Below are 23,835 nucleotides of genomic sequence, written 5' to 3'. Positions count from 1 at the left end.
ACTGTAGTAGTTCAAGAGGAAGCCGACTTTGGAGATTCGTTAGAGAATCTATCTTCTCCTTGATTTTCTAGGGTATGTTTTTATCTTTAGTAATTTGTTTTTAGTTACAATGTGTAACTAAATCTTTTTAGGTTAGAGTTCTAAGATGAACCTCTGAATATTTTTGTTGGATATTTATTTAATATAATATGTCGTTTATTTTATTTTATTTATTCTTTCATTCGCTATTAAGTTTTATTAGGAATTAGTTTTTATTTCTGTGAGAGGTGCAACCCTAGATAAGGTACTTAGGTTGTGACAGGACCTAATATTGCTATCACTAACTGGATGCTTATATCTTGATATTTATATCCTTTTACTGATAACTATCTGTCTATGAAGTAAGTGATTATTAATTAGCCAAATATACCATATGAATTGTTGACCCTAGACGTAGGTACCCAGTGGATGATGCCCATTGGATCGTGCGGTGCATTATCGAAGCTAGTAATTAACTGGTTAGTAATTAGGGAAACAAGCACCTAGTTGTCCGACTTAAAACTTTATCCTAATAAGACCATTCTCTTGAAACCCTTACTAAGGTAGAAGTAGATTAGGGTTACCCGTTTGTAGAACTACTAAGTAAGCGTAGAGAGAGTGTGCTATGAGTGTCCTAAGATTCATAGATGGGCAGACCTAAGGGAACCCTGGCATTCATTGCCTTGGGAAACACTCGAAATCCAGTATAAAGTTTTTCTCACAATTACCTTTGAATTAGCAAGACCCCGCATGTAAGGATCACCGTACGATCAACATGTGAAGTTAGCCATCGAAGGGAAAGGCCTAATTAGGTACCCAGTGGATGATGCCCATTGGGTCAGGTGGTGCCCTACCTATTTAGGAAACTCCCAACGGCCACATTATTTGTATACTCTACCTAACATAAATAAACGTGACATTTATATTACTTATTATCCAACAACGTATATACAGGGGGGATTCGAAGAATCCTAACCACTGCTTACTTTTCTGCAACAAAAAACATGTAAAATCGCTTGTTGCAAACAGATAAAAATTGCAACCTAACTGTTATACCGTCAAACTTACAAAAATAAGTAACAAGAATTGTTCGGATGAAATGACAATCCTTTTCGATACGATACTCTACTTATCACTTTATTACTTGATGGAAACGACTGGTACACTTGCCATTTTGCAATTACACTAATCGAAATTAGTCCACATCAGTAATTCCACCAACAAAAATTGTTGATTTTTTTGCACTAATCACCTGACGAGCATAGTTAGCATACCTAGTAAAAAGGTTTTGAAGATTCTCCAAGGTTTCTATGTTACCCTTGAAATAAACCATTATATCATCTTCATATAAGCAATGCGATGGAAGCTGAGAATTTCTTGCTCTTGAGATAAGTTTAATTTTCCCTTCTTCCACTAGCTTGTTGATACCTCTACTTAGCACTTCCTTTTCCAGAAAGAAAAGAAAAGGTGATAGTGGGTCCCTTGCCTAACACCTCTAGAACACTTGAAATATCCTTGTTGCACACCATTTACAGAAATAGAGAGAGGCTAAAGACAAAATAGATTCTATCTGGTTATAGAAAGTCTGACTGAATCCAAAGTATCATAGAACTTTTAAGAGAAATCCCCAATCTAAAGTATCAAAAGCTTTAGCAATATCAATATCCAATGCTAGATTTCCTCCAAAGCTCTTCTTATCTAGTAAGTTAATTGCTTCAGATGCATGGCACACGCAGTCTTTGATGTTTCTTCCTTTGATGTTTAGACGCTACGTCTAAACACAAAATCCAAAATCCAAACATACATGCATATATATATATATATATATATATATATATATATATATATAATGTCTCAACAGTCACAGCGGAATATAATTCATACATCTCCCAAATATATATACCATGGTCAAGATACAACATCACATAAAATCCTCTAAGTCCGACAAGTGGACCATCACAACAAATAGAAACAGAGTCCAATGACAACAAACAGACACTAAGCCTAATCAGAGCCTAGACCTATGACTCCGACACGACAACGGAGAAATCTCCCGTCATCCAAACATCCAACAAGAACTCACCAAGCGACTAATCCTACACAACGTCTACCCATCCATACAAACAGGTAGGCGGTCGAAACCACTGGAGGTTAGCATTACATTAATCATAATCAATAAACAACAATTGAAAGGGAAGTACCAAATTAATTTCCAAAATAGTTTGCATAATCATTTAACCTCTAGACAAACATTCATACAACAATCCCATTATCACAACAAGCAACCATCATTGCATATATCACCAACAAACATTATTCACATTCACAACAAATCTTCACATCATTATGCAATGCGCCTAACTTGACAGACATATGCATGCGGTACCGTAACAACAGTCATTAGATGCCAACTGCACATCTATGTAAGAGTACACCTCCTCTTACATGTAAGAGTACACCTCCTCTTACAACAACTATGTAAAAGTACACCTCCTTTTACATTACAACATATGACTCAATATGATATGATGCATGGACATACAACAACGACCCGATAATGCACAACTTCAACATAACAACGAGAATGTAAAAGTACACCTCCAATTACATTGACCACCTCAACAACAATTGCATTATCAAGTATATGTGTCCACACATTCAACGAATCACATTTCAATAGGAGTCATCAACATGGATCAACATACATTAACATCAACCATAAATTATCACCACAATTCCATATACTCCTCATAAACCCAATAAAATGGAACTACACAACATTTCATGACATACATCATATCTAACCTTCAACAATCGTCCACATATCATCAATCAATCATATAAAACTATTCATGAAAGATTTATAAGGTACTTGGTTTAAAAGAACCATTTTCAACAAGTTCGTCTCTCAAAATCACGACATTAGAAATAATTAAGCAATTGAGCCAAAACCAAGTAAACAAGTCCCAATGCCTCAACTAGGCATACCCCTAGACTAAATACGACGAATTCATGAAAATCACAAAGTTCGTCTCACCGAAACATTTTTCAAGAAATTCCCCATTTTCTAAGCAAAACAAGTTAGACCCAACACATCACAGTTTGAAAACCATAATTGAACTTATAGAACCCAAGTTTAAAAGTAGGAAATAATCCATAAGGTTTGGGTTGACTAAAAAGTGGTTATGCGAAGTTTTCGTAAAATTTCCCTAAGACATCCTTAGAGTGTTTTCCTCATAACTTAAAATCCAAGAATCATTTTCAAGACAAACCAACGCCATTAGGAAGATAACAAGATTATCTACAACTTCCATGTTTACACCAAAAACCAAATCAAAACAGAAACAAGGGAAAAAGATGCAAGAACGCGAAACAGGGGGTGCTGCCCTGTGTAACTCGCCGTGGCGAGTAACTTTACTCGCGAGGCGAGTAAGCTCTAGGGAGCCCTCCTTGCTCGCGTCCAACTCGCCTCGTGAGCGCGGTGGCGAGTTGTGACAGTAAGCTCTCGGGAAAACCTCCATTTTCACCCCAAAACCCCAATTTTGACTTCCCAATGCCCAAATTTGATCCCAAGGCTTGTCCAAACATTTCCAAACATGAAAAGACACTCAAATTGATATAAAATGTGACCCAAAACATTCTCCTAACAAAATTCACCATTTGACCCATTTTCATAAAACTTCAAAAATAACAACACAATCATCACAAGCTCAAAGATTAAGATCTCCCAAGGTTCCATTCATCAACAACAACACCTCACAACATCAACAACAACAACAACTAATCATGAATTCATCATAATTCATCAACAACAACATCTCATATCAACAATTTTTGGGTAAAACACAAAGCATACATATGTACATGATTTAAGCTTGCAATTTCATCATCAACAACTCAATTAACATTCAATTTACATACCCAAACATTGCATCACAACATAAGCACGAATTTCACAATTAATTTCACAATTAATCAATTATTCAAATAAGCACTTATGTAAGAAATTAAGGTAGAAGCTACAACTAAGTGATTATGATCAAAAACTAACCCCTTACCTTAATTCTTCACAAACTCAGGCTAGGGCTTCACTTTAGCTCCCACAACTTGAACCTCTAGCTCTCTCTAGCTCTCCTTCTTCAACCCTTTCTCTTCTCTTGCTCTTTCTCTTTCTACCTCTTCTCCCAAATGACAAATGTTGGTAAAACCCTATTTCTCTACTAACACTAGTGTTTAAATAGGCTTTACTTAATTGGGCTCAACTCACAATCCTTAATGGGCCTAACCCATTTCTATTCTAACCCAAAATGTTACTACTCAATTAACGGTAAAATGTAATATTAACGGCCACTTACCTGTAATAAAATAAATTACCACAACTCCCTAACACTTAGTAAAATAACAACTCTCACTAAGCACTAAAAATAATCCTCATCAAATTACAAAATTACCCTTGCTCACAAAATGACCAAAATACCCGTAAGTCCAAAATGACTAAAATACCCCTCTAACACCGAATTCTACAATTCCCAACCAAAAATACACACAGAGGCAAATAATCACATAAGAGCACATATAACACACATAAATAAATAATAAAATAAATCTAGTGAAAATCGGGCTGTTACAGCAATTGGTCTGTACTGGTCCACACCATCAGCATTTTGATGTTTGGGAATGAGAATCAATGTGTTAGCATTAAAGTTTGGGAGAATCCAACATGTTACAAAGAACTGCATGATTTCATCAATTACATCTTTGTGAATTAAATCTCAGTATGTTTCAAAGAAGAATGCTCCAAAGCCATAAGGGCATGAGGCACCATCCTTATTGCGATTAAAAACTGCAGTGTTGATCTCATAATGAGTAGGAAGAATGGTTAACAAGTTGTTGGTGTTATCATCAATGAGATTTGGAATGACTTCCTCCACAAGCAAATGTTCCTGCAAAAAAGGGTTAGTACAAAACAATTTTTGAAAATAATCAACAATATGATCATAAATATGTTGAGGCTCAATAATCATATTATCTCCCACTCTCAAGCTAGTGACTAGCTTAGTTTTAGTTTTGATTTGAGAAAGTGTGTGAAAATATGACGTGTTCTTGTCACCCTCCAAATGCCATCTAGTTTTGGCTATCTCCATCGAGAAGCTTTCTTGTCTTTCAAGGGCAATGTTTAGGTCAGTTTGGGCTTCTTTTTCAAGGTTTAGGAGGATATATGTGGGTCCAGTTGTTTGAGTTTGGTTTTGGATAAGATTAAGCTTGAATTCAACAGTTTTAACAAATTGGTATACATTCTAATCTTTAAATTTTGACTTCAGAAGCTTTAGTTTCTTGCAAAGAGTGAGCATAGAGCAACCAACAAAACTTGTTTTCCAGGTAGAGGAAATGAGATCTCTGCAGCTGTCATGTAGGGACCACATCTTGAGGAATTTGAATGAAGAAGCAAACCTAGTTTCAGAAGATTCAAAGTTTAGGAGTAAAGGCTAATGGTCAGACTTGGTTTTAATGAGGGTTGAACAAGAAATAGAAACACACATATCAACCTAAGCTAGGTTACAGATAGATTTGTCCAGTCTTCTTTGAGTGTACCTTCTTCCTCCTTTTCCATTGTATAAAATGTACTCCTCTAGTTGGAATGTGAAGAACTTCAAAGGTGTTAGTCTAATTTTGGAAATCAATCATAGGTTGTCTAGCTGGAGAAAAGTGGCCCTAGTGTTCATGAGCACCTAGAACTGTATTGAAGTCTCCAATAAAGTTCCAACTGATTTGGAGTTGAGCTTGCAGGTCATTCAGGTTCCGCCAAAGATGTCTTCTTCTAATATGAGAAGTATAAGCATAAATAGCTGCTATAGCAAACTGTTTGTCATTATCAGATAGGGAAAAAACTACAAATTGTTCATCTGTTTGGATTATTGTTGGGTTAAGGTTAATATTGCATAAGCACCATAAGTTTTGAAGTAGGGTTTCTCTATTATTTAAAGCAAAAGGTTTTAGGTTAAGTCTGTTGAACCGGTTTCTATGAATGTTATCAATGCTCATCCAAGGTTCAGAAAGGAAAACAATCAGGTTTGTTATTTGCATGCATCCATACCTGCAGTATATTCCTCTTCAGGAATCATCATAGCAAGCTCATCCCTTTTTACACAAGGTTGAGGTAACTAGGAAGCCGAAAACTTGCAAACATTGGAGACAGCTTGAGCGAAGGTTTTGTGAGTTTTTTTGTTGGTGTTTGTGGTTTCTGTGTTGATATCTAGGCATTTCCAAGGTATCTGGTAAGGATTCATGGTTGATCGGTGGAAAGAGGGTGGGTCGGTGGTGGTTTAGGGATTGCTTAAGGTTGAAGCTAGTTGACAATGAACAGTGAAATTGACAAAGCAAAATCGCCAAACTTTCTCTCACATCTCTCTAACATTTTTCAAAAGATTGAAAATCCCAAGGATTGATTTTTCATTGAGTTACTTACCTAAATTTATGAAAGAATTTAATTTTGTGGAAATAATTTGCATTTTAAGAAATAAGAGTGTGTTGTGAATATTATGGTAGAGAGTCTTTTGAAATCTTATAAATCCGTAAAGTCATTTTAAATCCTATAAAATCTTATAATGTGAATCCTTTGAAATTCAAATTACAAATCTTAATAGTCTTTTAAAATCTAGTCATTTAAAATCCACAATTTTTATTATACAAAAATTGTATTATAAAATCCTAATCCAATATTGATTTTGGATTAAAGTGAGTTGAATACAAAACAATTTATGTAAAAATGGATTTGCCAAATAAAGTTAATCGATGGTAGAATCCAAAAGCTACAGATTCTAGTTTCAAGTAGAATCAATTCTACGACCTCTAAATCCTTTTTAACCCTTGAACATTGAAACTAAACATGCTTATTGTAGGTTTCATTTCACTTTTAGAGGAGAAAAAATTGATTATAGAGAAGTATAATTGATTCTGAAATGTTTACACCTATAATCAATTATAGATGAAACTAAATATGTCACTTTTGATTGAGAAATGATATTTGTACAATCATTTTATAACAGCTTTTGTGACTACTTTCTTTCTCATACTCACATTATATTTTTACTTTCTCTCTCTATTACTTTGATTTTTGTGCCAATACATATTTTTCCTTGTAAAAACATGGTTGTCTATTTAGTTGTCAAGCAAATAGATGTTCAAATAACACTACTCCTTTTGATTCTATAATTACGTTTTACTCGCAAATTTACTGTTCAACTCACTTTTGCATAAGAATATTCAATACAAATCACTTTAACTTCAATTTATTTTTATCCAAATATAAACTAAATTAATGTAAAATTCAAATGTAGTAGTAGTACTTTTTTTAGTGGAATGAGAGCCTAACTTTTACAAAATAAATAAATAAATAGAAATAAAAAAAGTTTTAAAATGGTCTATTTGGCACTCCCCAACGTTGGATAACGTCATTATTTCATTTTGTTTTTTTCTTTTTGTTCTTTCATACAGCTCCCCATCCCCCCCCCCCCCCCCCCCCCCCCCCCTCTCTCTCTCTCTGTGTAACAATACGCCACCCACCCCTCTCTCATTTCAAATTTCGTATCTTCAAAGTTCCAACCTTTAATTTTGAATAAATTGAAATTAAGCTATGTCTTCACAACAAACCACCGGCGGTGGCGGCGGCGGCTGTTCATCGAACAACAATGCAGTCGATTTTGACCTACCCGATGAAATTCTGGCAGTTATTCCAACGGACCCATACCATCAGCTGGATCTCGCTCGGAAGATAACTTCCAAGGCTATTGCTTCTAGGGTTTCATCTCTTGAATCCGATATCGGTCGTCTTCGTTAGAAGCTTCTAGAAAAGGATAGGGTTATTAATGAGCTTGAGGACCGTGTTTCCACTCTCACTCGTGCTTCTCAACAGGCTCATTCTGCGTTAAACAACGCCGTTGAAGAAAATGTATGTGTTACTCTCAAATGTATGAAGAAAATAATTTTAGCAAAAAATGGGCTGTTACAAGTTTTACTCGCAAATTTACTGTTGAACTTACTTTTGCATAAGAATCTTCAATACAAACCACTTTTAAATTTATTTTTATCGAAAATCAATTTTACAAAAACAACTCATTTAAAATCAATTCTTTTTGTCGCATATCCAAATATAAACTAAATTAATGTAAAATTTGTCCTCGTGAGTTTAGCTTGGTTGGGACAATGCATAAAATATGCAAGGTCAGGGTTTAAACCCCGGCCACAACAAAAAAAAATTAATGTAAAATTCAAATGTAGTAGTAGTTCTTTTTTTAGTGGAATGAGAGGGATCTGGATCCTCTCCAGCTCTTTGTCTCCAGCAGTCTCTCCTGCATTGTTTTCAGCCGTTAGATTCATCTAAGGGTTAAGTGACGAAATGGGAAAGAAGGGGCAGTTTGAAATGAGAGAGAAACTTAATTCATCTTCTCCAATTTTCTAAGAGCATCTCCAATGGGGGGGTCCTTACTTAACAAGGATCACTCCCCGTTAAGGACCCTCCATTGGAGGAAGAAAAAATGAGTCCCCGTTAAGGAACGAGCAACTATATAAGGACCCTCTCTCTCCTGAGTAACTAACGGGTCACACGTTTAAAAAAAGTAAAAAATGTGTACTACTTGATCCCACTTGCATAAAGGAGTAATAAAATGTGTACTACTTGATCCCACTTGTAAAAAGGAGTAATAGATAAAATTATTTGTTTAATGATGTAAAGATACTGGGACATATTTAAGTATTTTTCATTGGAGTCCTTATTAGTGTATTGCCATTGGAGTCATTGAGTCCTTAATATGTACTTTTATTAAAAAATTATAAATAAGGGATGTGTCACGTGGGGTCCATTTAAAGAGTCCTTATTAGAGAACTACCATTGTGGATGCTCTAAGGACTTCTTCACCCCTCTCTGCTTGGTTCCGTGAAAGTTGTAACCTCTTTAGTTTACTTTTGAAAATCATTTTACATCGTCCCACCATTATCATCATTTAAGCTTCATTTTCTGTTGTGTATATTTTCAATATAGTCAATTGAGTTTTTCCCCTCAGCCCTCAGACGTCATATCTATGTTATGTTGATGATGTCCAACCATTGAAAATTTGTTATGTAAATTTAGTGAATCATAGGAGAAATTTAATATAACATGTAAAAATTGATAGCATTGAACTCAATGAAAAAATTATCAAAGAATGGATATAGACCGATTTTCCCGTCTGCTTTCAACAAAAATATAGAAGAAAAGAAGAGTAACAGAGTGGACTGGTCGGTCTCTCTGCACCGTCACCGTTGGTAAATGCAGTGACCAGTCTGAAGTCAGCAGCAGTCGTTATGACTCGTCACAGCCTGTGTGTAGCTCGATCTCCTCCCTCTTCTATTACTTATTCATCTTAGAGAAATGATATTTTGACAACCACTTTTTGACAACTTTTTGACAACTTTCTCTCTCATACTCACATGATGTTGTTATCATCTCTCTTCCTTTTTCTCTCTCTATTGTTTTTGATCAATAAGAAGTAAGAAAAACAAGGTTGTCACCAAAGTTGTCATCAAATGGATGTCAAAATATCATTACTCTTTATCTTAACTATTTTTTTCTAAGTCTTTAGATGAATCTAACGGCTGAAAATAATGCAGGAGAGACTGCTGGAGACAAACAGCGGGAGAGGATCTTGATCCGAATGGGAGCCTATCTTTTACAAAATATTAAAAAAAAAAAAGTTTTAAAATGGTCTATTTGCATTTGGTACTCTCCAACGTTGTATAACGTCATTATTTCATTTTGTTTTTTTTCTTTTTGTTCTTTCATACAGCTCCCTGTCCCCCTGTCTCTCTCTCTCTCTCTCTCTCTCTCTCTCTCTGCAACAATACGCCACCCACCCCCTCTCTCTTATTTCAAATTTCGTATACAACACTATCTTCGAAGTTCCAACCCTTAATTTTGAATAAATTGAAATTACGCTATGTCGTCACAACAAACCACCGGCGGCGGCGGTGGTTCATCGAACAACAATGCAGTCGATTTTGACCTACCCGATGAAATTCTGGCGGTTATTCCAACGGACCCATACCATCAGCTGGATCTCGCTCGGAAGATAACTTCCATGGCTATAGCTTCTAGGGTTTCGTCTCTTGAATCTGATACCGGTCGTCTTCGTCAGAAGCTTCTAGAAAAGGATAGGGTTATTAACGAGCTTGAGGACCGTGTTTCCACTCTCACTCGTGCTTCTCAACAGGCTCATTCTGCGTTAAATAACGCCGTTGAAGAAAATGTATGGTTGTTTTTTTGCATTTGACGGTGTTTCTTATGTGAATTGAAATGTTTGTTGGTTTTTTACATTTTTTGTTTTGTTTTTAGCTTTGTAGTATCGACACTTCTCATGGAAGGCGTGTTTGTGTCCGACACCAACGTTGTGTGTTTATAGTCAACTATGACATTTTCTTAAATTATTATTGGTGTCGCCATGTCAGTGACGTGTCTGTGTTAGTGATTTATAGGGTTTTAGTTACTGTATTTACTTTTCACTTTAGGGGCCTACAAATTACGAAATTGTATCCTTTTATAGGACTAAAGAGTGGGTTAAGGGAGTAAAACAAAGTTGGAGATAATTATGGAGAATTTTTTTTTTTTTTTTTTTTGAAGAAGCTAACCCACCTAAATCGATACTGTGAGAATTGAACCTGACACCTTGAGGAGGAGCAAACTCCAAAGGTCCCAAGCCAACACCACCAGACCAACACAAGTGGGTTAACATCTACTAGGGGCATATCATGTTGAAGTACTTTGAAAATAAGTGGGCATTATGTAGTGTTTAATTATTAATGGTGCAAACTTGCAAAGTGGGAGTTGATGTAGATTTTATGTACAAGAGTGGAAAAAGAGAATAAAGAAATGAATGATCTTGATGTTAAAAACCTTGCTTTTTGATGGTTGGTTTGATATATGTTGTTAAATGCACAACATCTGTTATCTTTTATTTTTTATAATGACAGTAAAAATATAATTTTTTCGTGTCTTAATGCCATTCGCTAGTAATTATAAGAGAATTTTGAGTAACATAACATTGGGAGTCAAATAGAAGATGGATTGCACTGACACTTTCAGTTGAAGGCATATCCGGTATCAGACATGTGTTGGCGTACGACACATGCACGACATCGACACAAATGGCAATGTTCAATTACTTTCATTTTCTTAAGTTATTACTAGTGTCTAGCTGTCTGTGTCATGTCATATGTTTGTGTGTATTAGTGTACATATCCTTTGTGCTTGTGAAATTGCTTGCACGTTTGATTGGAGAATTCAAAATTTAAATTTTGGAGATTAATGCGATGGTAGATGATTTTGTATTCTACTTTTTGGTTGTAGGTAAAACTTACAAAGGAGAGAGATGAGTTGGCAGCAACAGTGAAGAAGCTAAGTCGTGACTTTGCAAAGGTGCGTGTTTGTTTCATTTTTGTTTCCCCGTCTTGCGTGGTTTTGATTATTTTCTGTGTGTATCTTGTCCGTCTTCACTCTTCAAATTTTCAGCTGCTTCCATACTTTTTGCTAGAACTTCATTTCTTTCTTTTCTATCACTCTAGATGTTTTACACATTTGTAACATAGTGAAATGTCTGACATGCGCTACAAATTATTGTTTAGAAAGATATAATCCCTGTCTGTGATTTTGTCTGCCTGAATGGTTTATTCTAGGGGTATCCTTATTTGGTATTTGCCTAAAAAAATGTTACAACTTTGATACCATAATAATAATGGAGTTTGTTCTGCATTACTATGTTTCTAAAGTCTGGAAGAACTCATCCCAGGCCATGATTTCAGGTCAAGGTTTCATATCCTTGACCACTTCATATTATACTATTAATAGAGTCTTGAAAAATATGTTGGTTACCAATGTAAAATATACCAATGCTGAATGAGAATGCGGTAGTCAACCATTACTATACAGACTAATACTCTAACCAACAACAATGAAACCTTACAAAGCCAAGTTAGTTAATTACATTTTGTAAGAAGTATGATCATTTCCATAACTGGTAGGATTGTTATGCAGACTACAACTTAGGCTTAACTCATTATGGTTTGTAAAAGTAGTAGTTGTCATAGAATTCTTGTTGATTTTAGATATTTAATGATGGTGTGTGTAAGCCAATTACAGTTCATTAATTTCACATGGGGTGAGGTATAACACTATATCAATATTCATTTAGTGAAGATAAATGCTGCATCAGGTTGAATCTGTGATAAACTGATAACTACTATTTGAAAGCATAGGCTATTCTTTGCTTAAGTAATTACTAAGCAATGGATGGAAGATGCAATTTCTCTTGAACACAAGGGTATGAATTATTTGTGACTTGTGAATGACATTGATAGAGCACTTGGGTCCAATGACTACGGAGCTGTTGATGGAAGGCCCAAACCATGTGTTTGGAGAGTTTACACGCAAAAGAGAAAGAAGGATTTAGGAGGGGGAGTAGGAGTTTGTTAGTGACGTGGACCATGCATGAATCTAGGAAGGTGGTTAGAGAATGAGTAATATCTTGTGAGGAGAGAGGAATGAGGGATTCATTCTGATATTCTGTATTCAGTTTGTTAGGTTAGGATAGGCATCTTCTCTGGTAGGAGCTTTTAGTACTGGTTCACATTGTATCAGCCCTTGGCTTTCACATTTGCATTAACGAAACCATCTCATTCTACATGTTTTTGTGTATTTTCTGTCAGTTTGAACTGAAATGGTGGACAAGAAGTTGAACATGAACCTTGTTGAGGACTGTTATGTCATACTTGAACTTCGTGTGTCCCTTTCTATTAAAGCATTATTTTCATAACATAATTTACCCCAAGGGGTGTGTAACATGTGTTACAAACTTATCAATTCAATTTTTGTCTGTGCACAGTTACATTACATATATAATCCTGATTTTGTCGAGTGTGCATATTTATTTTGCACATAAATTACACTTTACTCTTTTCTCTTATTAAAAATTACACCCTATTCCTTTCACGAATAGAATTTGTTACATGCATGCACTTCGGTGTTTTTATAATGTAAACAAACTTCTTAGGTGCGATAAACAATTACAAACAAGTTCTGAAGGCCATTTCTCCTCTCACTGCAATTTTAATGATCACATATTATTAATTTTGAATGCACTATTATCAGTTAATTTATATTTAGTAGGTTTAATATATCATTTTCTTCACTTCTATGATCTTACACTCGTAACTACTGACATGTATTCTTGTTTACAAATATGGTGTTACTTATCTGCATGTATATTTTTTCTTGCATATGTTATGCAGTGGTAACTTTTTTTCTGTATAACTGACAACCTCAGTTTCCTTTTTGTTTGATAGTTGGAGACATTCAAAAAACAACTGATGCGGTCACTAGCTGATGACAATCCTCCTGTAAGACATCAATTGATTAACTTAGTCACAATTATCATCGTCACTATTAATTTTGGTATTAAAGATGATAAATACCATTCTTCTAAACTATGTTTTTTTCATTTTTTCATTGCACTTGGGACAGCAAGCTGAAACCATAGATATTAGAACCTGTGACCAAGCAGTTCCAAAGGGTAATTCTCCCCTTATTGATTATTATCATTTCATTTTCATATACATAACCTTGTTAGTTAGTTGTTTATGTGTATTTCTTTTGTTATTGCTTACAGATGATGATGGAAATGGTTATACAACTCATCATTCATACGGTGGCTCTGCAGATGTTGGTAAAACAATTGATGAAGGTAGATGATTTCCCAAATATGTAACTGATTGTAAACCTTGGTGTACTGTTGTTCACTTTTAGAATTAAACTATGATCTTGGATATAAGTTCTATCCCGCAAACAAACTTAATTGTGAAAAAGATAACCTCCTAACACTTTTAAATTTTTGGAAATGAATTCTGTTCTGGCTCCTTTTGACTCTCATATATAACCGTTGGTCATATTTCGTTGGCATGCTTATCAAATATTCTTATATATAGTGATAATTGTAATTTATTATTTTATATAATAATATCTTATCAAACAAAAAACGTGGAACAAGAGTATTGTACTATAAAGTAAAGAGTTTGGAATTTTCTATCTTAAAATAAGGCGAAAATAGTTCAGAAGATGGATTCAATAAAAATGTAGCTGGAAATTTGGAACTATCTATGAATTAGGGAAAAAAAAGAGCTTTCAGGTGTTTTAATATCTTATGGTATATGCACACTCATTCTTTTTCTTTTGTGTTGTAGCTCCCAGGTATTCAGGACAAAAGTTTTCTTTGACGCCTTATATCACACCACGTCTTACACCAACTGCAACTCCAAAAACGGCAGGTTCTCCTAGAGGATATTCTGCTGCTGTATCACCCAACCAAACATCTGGTGCCACCTCTCCCTCTAAAGTCTCATATGATGGACGGTCATCTCTCTCTTCATGGTATCCATCAAGTCAGCAGTCATCAGCAGCAAATTCTCCACCTCGAGGACGATCAATTCCAGGTTTTTAAGATTCATTGTCTTTGTTAATATGCTATAAAATCGTTCTCTTCATCTTACTAGGATATGTCCTTGTGTTGGAATTCTTTGTTGAAGCGTTACCCACGTTACGTTTTTGGTTAGGGTTTTGTTCTATGTAAAGCATGAGAATGGGGGCATGTACCTCTACAACATGTGACGCAGTACGGAAGCGTAGGGTTAGCAAACGCTAAACCTAGATATAAAAGAACAAGTTTGCAAGCGACAAACTTGTGAAAATAGGGTTGCAAGCGACAAACCTATCAAAATAAGGGTTCCGGAATCCACCAGAATTGAGAGAAAATCTCTAATAATTTTATTGAATCAAAAGTGTGCCTCTTAGGCTGCATAAGTTCTGCTTATATAGGGAAAGAAATAACAAACCCGTGGGCCAAAATAAAACAAAACGAAATAATAATAGAAAGTTCTAGAAAATTACTAAGATTTGGTTAAAATAAAATACTATGAAATTACTAAGAAAGCCCTCCTACATCAGTCTCCTCCACCTCTGAAGAACTCGACCCCGAGTTCTCATCTTGATAAAGGACTTCATCTGCATGGTATTCATGAATGTCTGCCATATTGAAAGTGTTGGAAATGTTCATAGAATCTGGAAGTGCTACCACATATGCATTATCATTGATCTTGCGAGTCACTTTGAACGGACCATACTTGCGGGGCTGTAGCTTGTTGTAGGTACCAACGGGAAATCTCTCTTTTCGCAGAAACACCATCACATCATCCCCCACATTGAAAACCTTGACTCTTCGCCGTTTATCTGCAGCAGCTTTATTTTTCAACCCGGTAGCTTCTAACTTGGCCTTGACAGAATCTTTCACAGTCATAATCCCTTCAGCCATCTTTTCAGCAGCTACGCTAACTCCAGGAGCTTTAGGCAACTTAATCAAATCAACCACATGTCTAGGGACAGAAGTGTAAACAAGTGCAAAAGGTGTTTTTCCTGCTACGGAGCTGTTATAAGCAAATTCAACCTGAGGTAAAGCCAAGTCCCACTGTTTCGGTTTGTCACCACAAACACAGCGAATCATATTTCCCAAAGTCCTGTTCGTGACCTCAGTTTGTCCATCAGTCTGGGGGTGAGCGGTAGAACTCCTGTTCAGTGATGTTCCAAATAATTTCCACAGAGTAATCCAAAAATGACTGAGGAATTTGGTGTCTCTGTCGGAGGTAATAGATGTAGGAACCCCATGAAGGCGCACAACCTCTCTGAAAAACAATTTGGCTATGTTGGATGCATCCGCAGTCTTCTTGCATGCAATGAAATGGGACATCTTGGAGAATCGGTCCACAACCACAAACACAGAATCCACACCTCGCTGGGTACGAGGCAAACCCAACACGAAATCCATAGATAAATCCTGCCAAATGTCATCAGGAATGGGTAAAGGCATGTAAAGACCAGTGTTTTGCGACAGACCTTTAGAAACTTGGCAAGTGTAGCATTTCCTGACAATGGTTCCAACATCTTTTCTCAAGTGCGGCCAATAAAACCTTTCTTCTAGACTAGCAATGGTCTTATCTCGCCCCATGTGTCCACTAAGACCGCCACTATGTAGGTCCCTAATTAATTTCTCCCTCAAGGATGAGCAAGGAATGCACAGTTGGTCTCCTTTAAAAAGGTATCCTTCTCGAATATGAAAATCTGCACAAGGATGCTCCTTGCAATTGGCCCATAGTTCTTTGAACTCAACATCAATCTCATATAATTCTTTTAGGCATTCAAAACCCACAACCTCTTGTGCTAAAGTGACAAGCAAAGAAGCTCTCCTACTTAAAGCATCAGCTACCTTGTTGAGAGCACCAGATTTATGCTGAATAATAAATGGGAATTTTTGCAGAAAACTCACCCACCGAGCGTGCATCTTGTTGATTACTTTCTGACTATGGAGAAATTTCAGAGCTTGATGATCAGTAAACAGAATGAACTCTCTATGAATCAAATAATGCTCCCATTGGCGAAGGGCTCTGAAAACGGCGTAAAATTCTTGGTCATAAGTACTCCATTTTTGGCGAGCTTCACTCAACTTCTCACTAAAGAAAGCAATTGGCTTCTTCTCTTGAGACAAAACAGCTCCTATTCCAATTCCACTAGCATCACATTCAACTTGGAACACCTTTTCAAAATCAGGAAGAGCTAAGACTGGGGCGGTGCACAACTTCTTTTTTATCAAGGCAAAACTCTGATCTTGCTCGGAACCCCACTTGAATTTTCCTTTCTTCAAACATTCTGTGATTGGTGCAGTGATAGTGCTGAAATCTTTGATAAATCTTCTATAAAAAGTGGCCAGTCCGTGAAAACTACGTACTTCAGTAACTGATGTGGGTGCAGGCCAATCTCTGATAGCCCTCACCTTTTCCTCATCAACCTGGATTCCTTCTTCACCAACTATAAACCCCAAGAAAAGTAACTTGTTGGTACTGAATGTGCACTTTTTCAGATTAATGTACAACTGATTATCTTGTAAAACTTGCAAAACCAGCCTCACATGTTCCAAGTGCTCTTTCTTGGACTTACTATAAATCAAAATATCATCAAAATAAACTACCACAAAGGATCCAATAAAGGGGCGTAGAACCTGATTCATTAATCGCATGAAGGTGCTAGGGGCGTTTGACAATCCGAAAGGCATCACTAGCCATTCATAAAGTCCATCCTTACTCTTGAAAGCTGTCTTCCACTCATCTCCTGGTCTAATTCTGATTTGATGATATCCACTACGTAGATCTATTTTTGAAAACACCTTAGACCCTGACAACTCATCAAGCATGCTTCTAAACGGGGAATTGGAAACCGATACTTGATAGTTATCTTGTTGATGGCTCTACTGTCGACACACATCCTCCACTGATTTCCTTTCTTTGGTACTAAAAGGACTGGGACAGCACAAGGACTCATGCTCTCACGGATGAATCCCTTTCTTAGTAAATCCTCAATCTGCTCCCTTAAAATCTCGTTCTCTTTAGGACTCATGCGGTAATGAGGAAGGTTTGGTAGGCTAGATCCTGGAATCAAGTCTATCTGATGTTGAATATCTCTCATAGGAGGTAAATCATTTGGAAGCTCATCTGCAATCAGCTCATTGAAATCTTTTAGAATTTCTAAGACTTCACTTGGTATCGGAATCTCTTCTTTCACCACATTCATCAGCCCTTTGATCACAACCGGACAAAAACACTCAGTTTCCTTAACAGCATCATCAAGTTCCTTTTCATTCTGAGTCATCACTAGGAAACTCGTTTTCTTCTCTTTCGGGTTCTTATCAAATTGTAAAACAGGTGTCATAGCAATCTTATGGGCTCCCCAAGTAAACAACATCACATTATCCCGTCCCCGATAAGTAATATCATTATCAAACTGCCAAGGTCTACCAAGTAAAATATGACAAACATCCATATCAAGAACATCACAAAGTACCTCTTCTCTATAATGTTTGCCGATGGATATAGGAACTTTGCAGGACAGCGTCACTCGTACCTGGGATCCCTTGCTGACCCAGCCAAGAGAGTATGGCTTCTCATGAGGCTCCGTGGGCAGCTTGAAATAATCCACCAATTTTTTTGACACCAAGTTCTCCGTGCTTCCATTATCAATTATCAGGTCACATACTTTGTTATTGACGGAACAACGAGTCTTAAATAAATTTTTGCGTTGGCCTTCCTCTTTGGATGCCAGCAACGTTCGCTGAAGCACAAAGTTCACTCTCTCTTCAGAATCTTCCTCAGCAAACTCAACTCCTACATATTCATCTTCCTCGTCAAGTTGCTCATCACCATCATCCAAACCTTCTGCTACTCCAGCAACCCTCCTTGATGGACAAACATTGGACTTGTGACCCTTCCCACCGCAGCGGTAACAATTATCACCACTAGGATACGCATAAGGGTTGTTCTGCTTTTGAACGGGGGCCTTGACTGGAGGTGCACTGCCAGAACTGCTTGCTTTGCTAACATGGTTTGAATCTTTGACTGCTGCACTTTTCTCTTTGTCATCAGCTTGGTTCTGTGGAGAATATCTTCTGAAATTTGAGAAATTTCTAGGGGATTTCTCTATTAATTCCGCCTTTAAAGCTAGGTTGGACGCTTCAGCAACGGTCCAAACAGTCTGTAATCCCATTTTTTCTTGCAATGAACTTTTCAAACCGCTAATATACCGAGCCACCTTCTGATTCTCGGACTCGCCTAATTCATTACGTTCAGAAAAACGCAAAAATTCAGCCGTGTACTCAGTCACTGATCGCTTGCCCTGAACACATTCAATATACATCTTATATAGAATCTGTTCATAATCTTCAGGTAAAAATCTGTCAAGCATCAACTGTTTCATCTTTCTCCAAGTTCGAATAGGGGGTTTATTTTGTCTACGCCTCTGAACAACGAGCTTATCCCACCAAACAGCTGCGGTGCTTTTCAGCCTGATCGCAACCATCTTATCCTGCTTGTCTGTCGGGATGCCCATGACTTCGAAAAATCTATCAACATCGATCTGCCAGTCCAAGAATTCTTCTACTCCCATCGTTCCGTGAAATAGGGGAATATCAGCCTTAACGCGGTAATCTTGGTGATTCCCACGTTCACTCCCATCATCGATCACGACTTCATCCTCATCAAAACTCAAATCATCATCAGAAGGGTTGTTGACATAACGAACCCTAATATCCGGAGTTGGTCCTCCTCCCCTGTTGTTGCGGTTGTTGTTGTTATTTCGGTTGTTGTTGTTGTTTCGGTTGTTGTTTTTGTTGGCGAGGTCGTCCACCCTAGCCGTCAACGTCGTTATTTGAGCCGTCGTTGCCGTTGTTGTTGTGGATATCACTGCAATCTGATCTGCAAGAGCTTTGATGGTTGCAGCTAAACCGTCAAAATCTGTCCTGGTAACTGGTTGATCTCCCATGGCTGATCACGTTAGAAAAAAAGAACAGGAGAAACCTGCTCTGATGCCAACTGACGCAGTACGGAAGCGTAGGGTTAGCAAACGCTAAACCTAGATATAAAAGAACAAGTTTGCAAGCGACAAACTTGTGAAAATAGGGTTGCAAGCGACAAACCTATCAAAATAAGGGTTCCGGAATCCACCAGAATTGAGAGAAAATCTCTAATAATTTTATTGAATCAAAAGTGTGCCTCTTAGGCTGCATAAGTTCTGCTTATATAGGGAAAGAAATAACAAACCCGTGGGCCAAAATAAAACAAAACGAAATAATAATAGAAAGTTCTAGAAAATTACTAAGATTTGGTTAAAATAAAATACTATGAAATTACTAAGAAAGCCCTCCTACATCAACATGTTTCACCATTACATTATTTTAGTTGTTTATCGCTCATGACTTTAAACAAATTTTTTAGGTCGAACTCCAAAGATTGATGGAAAGGAGTTTTTTCGTCAAGCAAGGTGACTTTCTTTCTCCTTGCTTCTGAAAAGTAAATTTTAACTTCAATTTATTTAAGAAACCGATTGAATTAATTAAATGTATCACTTTTTCAGGAGCCGCCTTTCATATGAGCAATTCAGTGCATTTCTTGCTAACATAAAAGAATTAAATGCTCAGAAACAAACAAGAGAGGTAAATATATATTGAGCCGAAGTACTAGATTCTAAAATTGTTTCGAAGCAGTTAATCATTGTTTCAGTTGGTTGGTTTGTGCTCTTTTAGGAAACTTTGAGAAAGGCAGATGAGATATTTGGGTCAGACAACAAAGATCTTTACTTGTCTTTTCAAGGATTGCTTAACCGGAATGTACGCTAGGACTGAAGACAACACTGATTGTAATTGTATGAGTTGGTAAGAAAATCAATGAATTTCATTCTTCTGTAGTGCTATTAAAATTTGCAGATAGATGCAAACATGTGATATAAGATAAGATACATGATAGACTGAGGGGTACGCCAAATTTTTAAACTTATAGGACTGGACATGGCATAACTATAATATAACACAAAACTAGTATGGAATTCAATGACATTAATTCAAAAAATCTTTAATGATAAAGTGTTTGTAGTTCAATTTTGATTACAACTAGGGAGACTCTTACGCATTTTTTAAAATAAATGTTTTTCCCATTATATTTATAGAGATGCATTGGGATACATGAATATGTTTTCAATGACTGCTTTATGGATTGCAATCACACAATAGATCCAAAACGTTTAGTTAGAAAATTGCTCTTTTCCAATCAAAAGTTGTTCACTCCCAACCAAACTTCCCAAAATACCTCCACGTGACTTAACTTACGCAGATGTTAAATCAAGCGTGACTTTATTCACGTTGGAATACAACCTACGTGACTTACTTAAGTCACGTTCGGTCATGTTCCAAACATCAGCATGAGTTAACTCATGTTGGTGTCAAAACATCAGTATGCCGGTACTGTCTTAAAAACATCAGTATTTTCTTGCTTTCATGATGAATTTAGAAGTTTAGTCTGCAGGCCTTACATTGGAATACATTCAGATCAAAACTTTTTGTGGATTCGAATATTTTATTCATTTACCTTGTGCAGCGTTATTTGACAAGGTTCCTTATGCAGCTCCCATCTTATAAAAAGTTATAAAAGTGAAAAGGAATGTTTTGACACCAACATGAGTTAACTCACGCTGGTGTTCGAAACGTGACCGAACGTGACTTAAGTCGCGTAGGTTGTATGCCGAGCGTGACTTGTTATACACCTGTGAGTTAACTCACACGGGTATTTTGGGAAGTTCAGTTGGTAGTGAGCGTTTTTTGTTGGGAGAAGAGCAATTTTCTTAGTTATGGTACATATAATTTTACTGACTGTTGTTTCCTAGTCTCAATTATGTTTAAGACTAAACTCTTATATAATGGTTCCGCCATCTAATTAACCGCTGCCATTTTTTTATGACGAAGTTGCAGTGATTAATTGTTGTTAAATTGACTATTTTGCAGGTTACTGATCCAAGTCAGCATTTTTGGACTGATGTTCGACTCATTTCTCTTCGATTTACTGAATCAAAATCCAACTAAGCACTGATTTGAGCAATTGAATTCAAGATTATATACATTTAATCTTGGATTTTCATTTTCTGAATATTTTTATATTCCCTGTTGTATGCTGTGTATATAGAATCTCGCAATTTTCTTTCTGAATGGTATTCACATCATATTCGAAATGCTGATTGAGTTTTGAATATTTTGTTTTTGGCTTAATTGCACTTTTGTCCCCCTATCTTTCTCAAAGTTGCGATTTTGGACCCCTAACTAATTAAAATACAAAACAGCCCCCTATGTATTGCATCTTTGGCAGTTTTGGCCCCTAGGACCAATTTTGACTTGGTCTTCGCTGACGTGGCACCCACATCACTTAAGTGAGGTGCCACGTGTAATTTTTTATTTTTTTTAATTCATGCTGTTTTTTTTAATTGGAAAAAATAAAAAAAGGAAAATAGAAAGTCAGGCCAGGTGTTCTATCACTTCAACAAACCCAGAAAAAATTACTCTTTTTATTTAAACAAAATCCATAATCATCAATCCTTAAACTCAATCTCACTTCAACAATCACTAGATCTGAGCAATTTTTTTAGAACCACAAGAACAAGAGATTAGTTTTCACGAACCAATTTTTTCTAAGCAATTTTCACAAACCAATTTTTTCGATTTGGTTCCTTTCACCTTTCCTCTAATCTGCCAGCTCATTTCAATTCTTTTTCTTCAATTCATTAGTTTCAGATAATTTATTACCACCACGAAGAAGAAATTAGCTCTGTCGCCTCGACGGCAATCGTGAAGGAGTTACGCGGAGAAGTGCGAGAAGAGAAGACGGAGAAACTATTGGATCTTCTGAACATACAGGTGCATGAAAGGAATGCGGAATTGAAGAAGAAGGAAGAGACATTAACGGAGAAGAAGCATGTGGTTAAGGATTTACGTGGAGAAACGAAGCGGAGAATGGCGGCGGCAAGAGTAAGATCACTGACGAAAGAAGATTCCGAAGCGAGAGGCACACTCGCAATGCTTGGAGCAATTTCTCCGCTCGTTGGAATGCTTGATTCAGAAGATCTTCATTCTCAGATTGATTCTCGCTATGCTTTACTCAATCTCGGAATTGCCAATGATGCGTAAGTTTCTCTCTCTGAGAATGTAATTTCAATTTGCAACAATTCATTGTTCTATAATCTTCGTAAATTTCTGTTATGCATAACGAATTTTCCATTTGATCGAATCATGAATTTATCATATTCTTAATTTTGTGGTTTATACATTTCTAATTTTATTGTAATTTTTGCTTGATTAATTACCGTGAAATTTTCATGTTTAATCTTATTTGTTTCTGTGGCTTTTTTTTGCAGAAATAAAGCAGCAATTGTTAAAATTGGTGCTGTTCACAAGATGCTGAAGCTGATTGAATCACCTTGTGTTGTTGATTCATCTGTTTCTGAGGCAATTGTTGCGAATTTCCTTGGATTAAATGCTGGATTCTAACAAACCAATAATGAATTATCTGAAAAAGCCAGCATGAATTAAAAAAGAAAAAAAAAATACATGTGGCACCTCACTTAAGTAATGTGGGTGTCACGTCAGCGAAGACCAAGTCAAAATTGGTCTTAGGGGCCAAAACTGCCAAAGATCTAATACATAGGGGGCAGTTTTGTATTTTAATTAGTTATGGTTCCAAAATCGCAACTTTGGAATAGATAGGGGGTCAAAAGTGCAATTAAACCTTTGTTTTTTGTACTCACTTCACTTGTACTATAATGTGAATTTTAGACAAATCTCTGTATCTTTGCTCAGTGATATTCAAATGCAGGGTGTGTTCATTGGAGAAAGTTGATTCAAGTTAAAAGAAATTTCTAATGGTGCTGCTATTAACACCACTATATTCTTCGGGAACTATATTTTTGGAATATTAAAAAACTGCCACAGTCAAATTTTTGAAACAAAAAAGGCGTGGTATGTTTAGGAAAAATAAAACATTATAGTGTAATTTGATACATGTAGCTATTTTATAGCGGGATAAGATTTGGTTGGAATGTGTCGGGAGAGAAATGATATTTGTACGACCATTCTGCGACAATAATTTGACACGTTTTTATTTTCTTTCTCTTTTTATATCTATTGTTTTTAACTAATAAGAAGATAGAGAAGCTGGTCTCCCGAGAAGTCACGTGGTTGAGAGAAACTGTCTTCAACCTTGAGGAACTCGGTTCGAGACCCGGCACCGAGAGAAGAAAAGAAGAGGGAAAGAAGAATAAGAAGATAGAGAAAAAAAAGGTTGTCTCAATAGTTGTCATAAATGGTTGTACAAATATCACTACTTGAA

General features: G+C 36.4%; 2 protein-coding genes across 2 annotated transcripts; both read left to right on the top strand.

Moving 5' to 3' along the window:
* The first annotated feature begins 9,825 nt into the window (after positions 1–9,825).
* On the top strand, positions 9,826–21,708 carry LOC146899070 (interactor of constitutive active ROPs protein). The gene is made up of 10 exons (XM_085731975.1): positions 9,826–10,298; positions 11,396–11,464; positions 13,387–13,440; positions 13,565–13,613; positions 13,710–13,784; positions 14,281–14,529; positions 19,906–19,951; positions 20,045–20,123; positions 20,214–20,342; positions 21,465–21,708. Exons 1-9 carry the CDS (start codon positions 9,990–9,992, stop codon positions 20,304–20,306), a joined length of 1,023 nt encoding a protein of 340 aa, XP_085588101.1. The 5' UTR covers positions 9,826–9,989; the 3' UTR covers positions 20,307–20,342; positions 21,465–21,708.
* On the top strand, positions 20,919–23,131 carry LOC146899069 (uncharacterized). The gene is made up of 3 exons (XM_085736681.1): positions 20,919–20,924; positions 22,239–22,633; positions 22,865–23,131. The coding sequence occupies exons 1-3, from the start codon at positions 20,919–20,921 to the stop codon at positions 22,995–22,997; spliced, it is 534 nt and encodes a 177-aa protein (XP_085592807.1). The 3' UTR covers positions 22,998–23,131.
* Positions 23,132–23,835: the final 704 nt, after the last annotated feature.

Source organism: Medicago sativa, chromosome 8, assembly GCF_051527215.1.
Source record: "Medicago sativa cultivar Bolivia chromosome 8, Bolivia_mono, whole genome shotgun sequence".
Lineage (NCBI taxonomy): Eukaryota > Viridiplantae > Streptophyta > Magnoliopsida > Fabales > Fabaceae > Medicago > Medicago sativa.
Note: the sequence above shows the minus strand (reverse complement) of the source record. Positions and strands in the feature narration are given on the sequence as shown.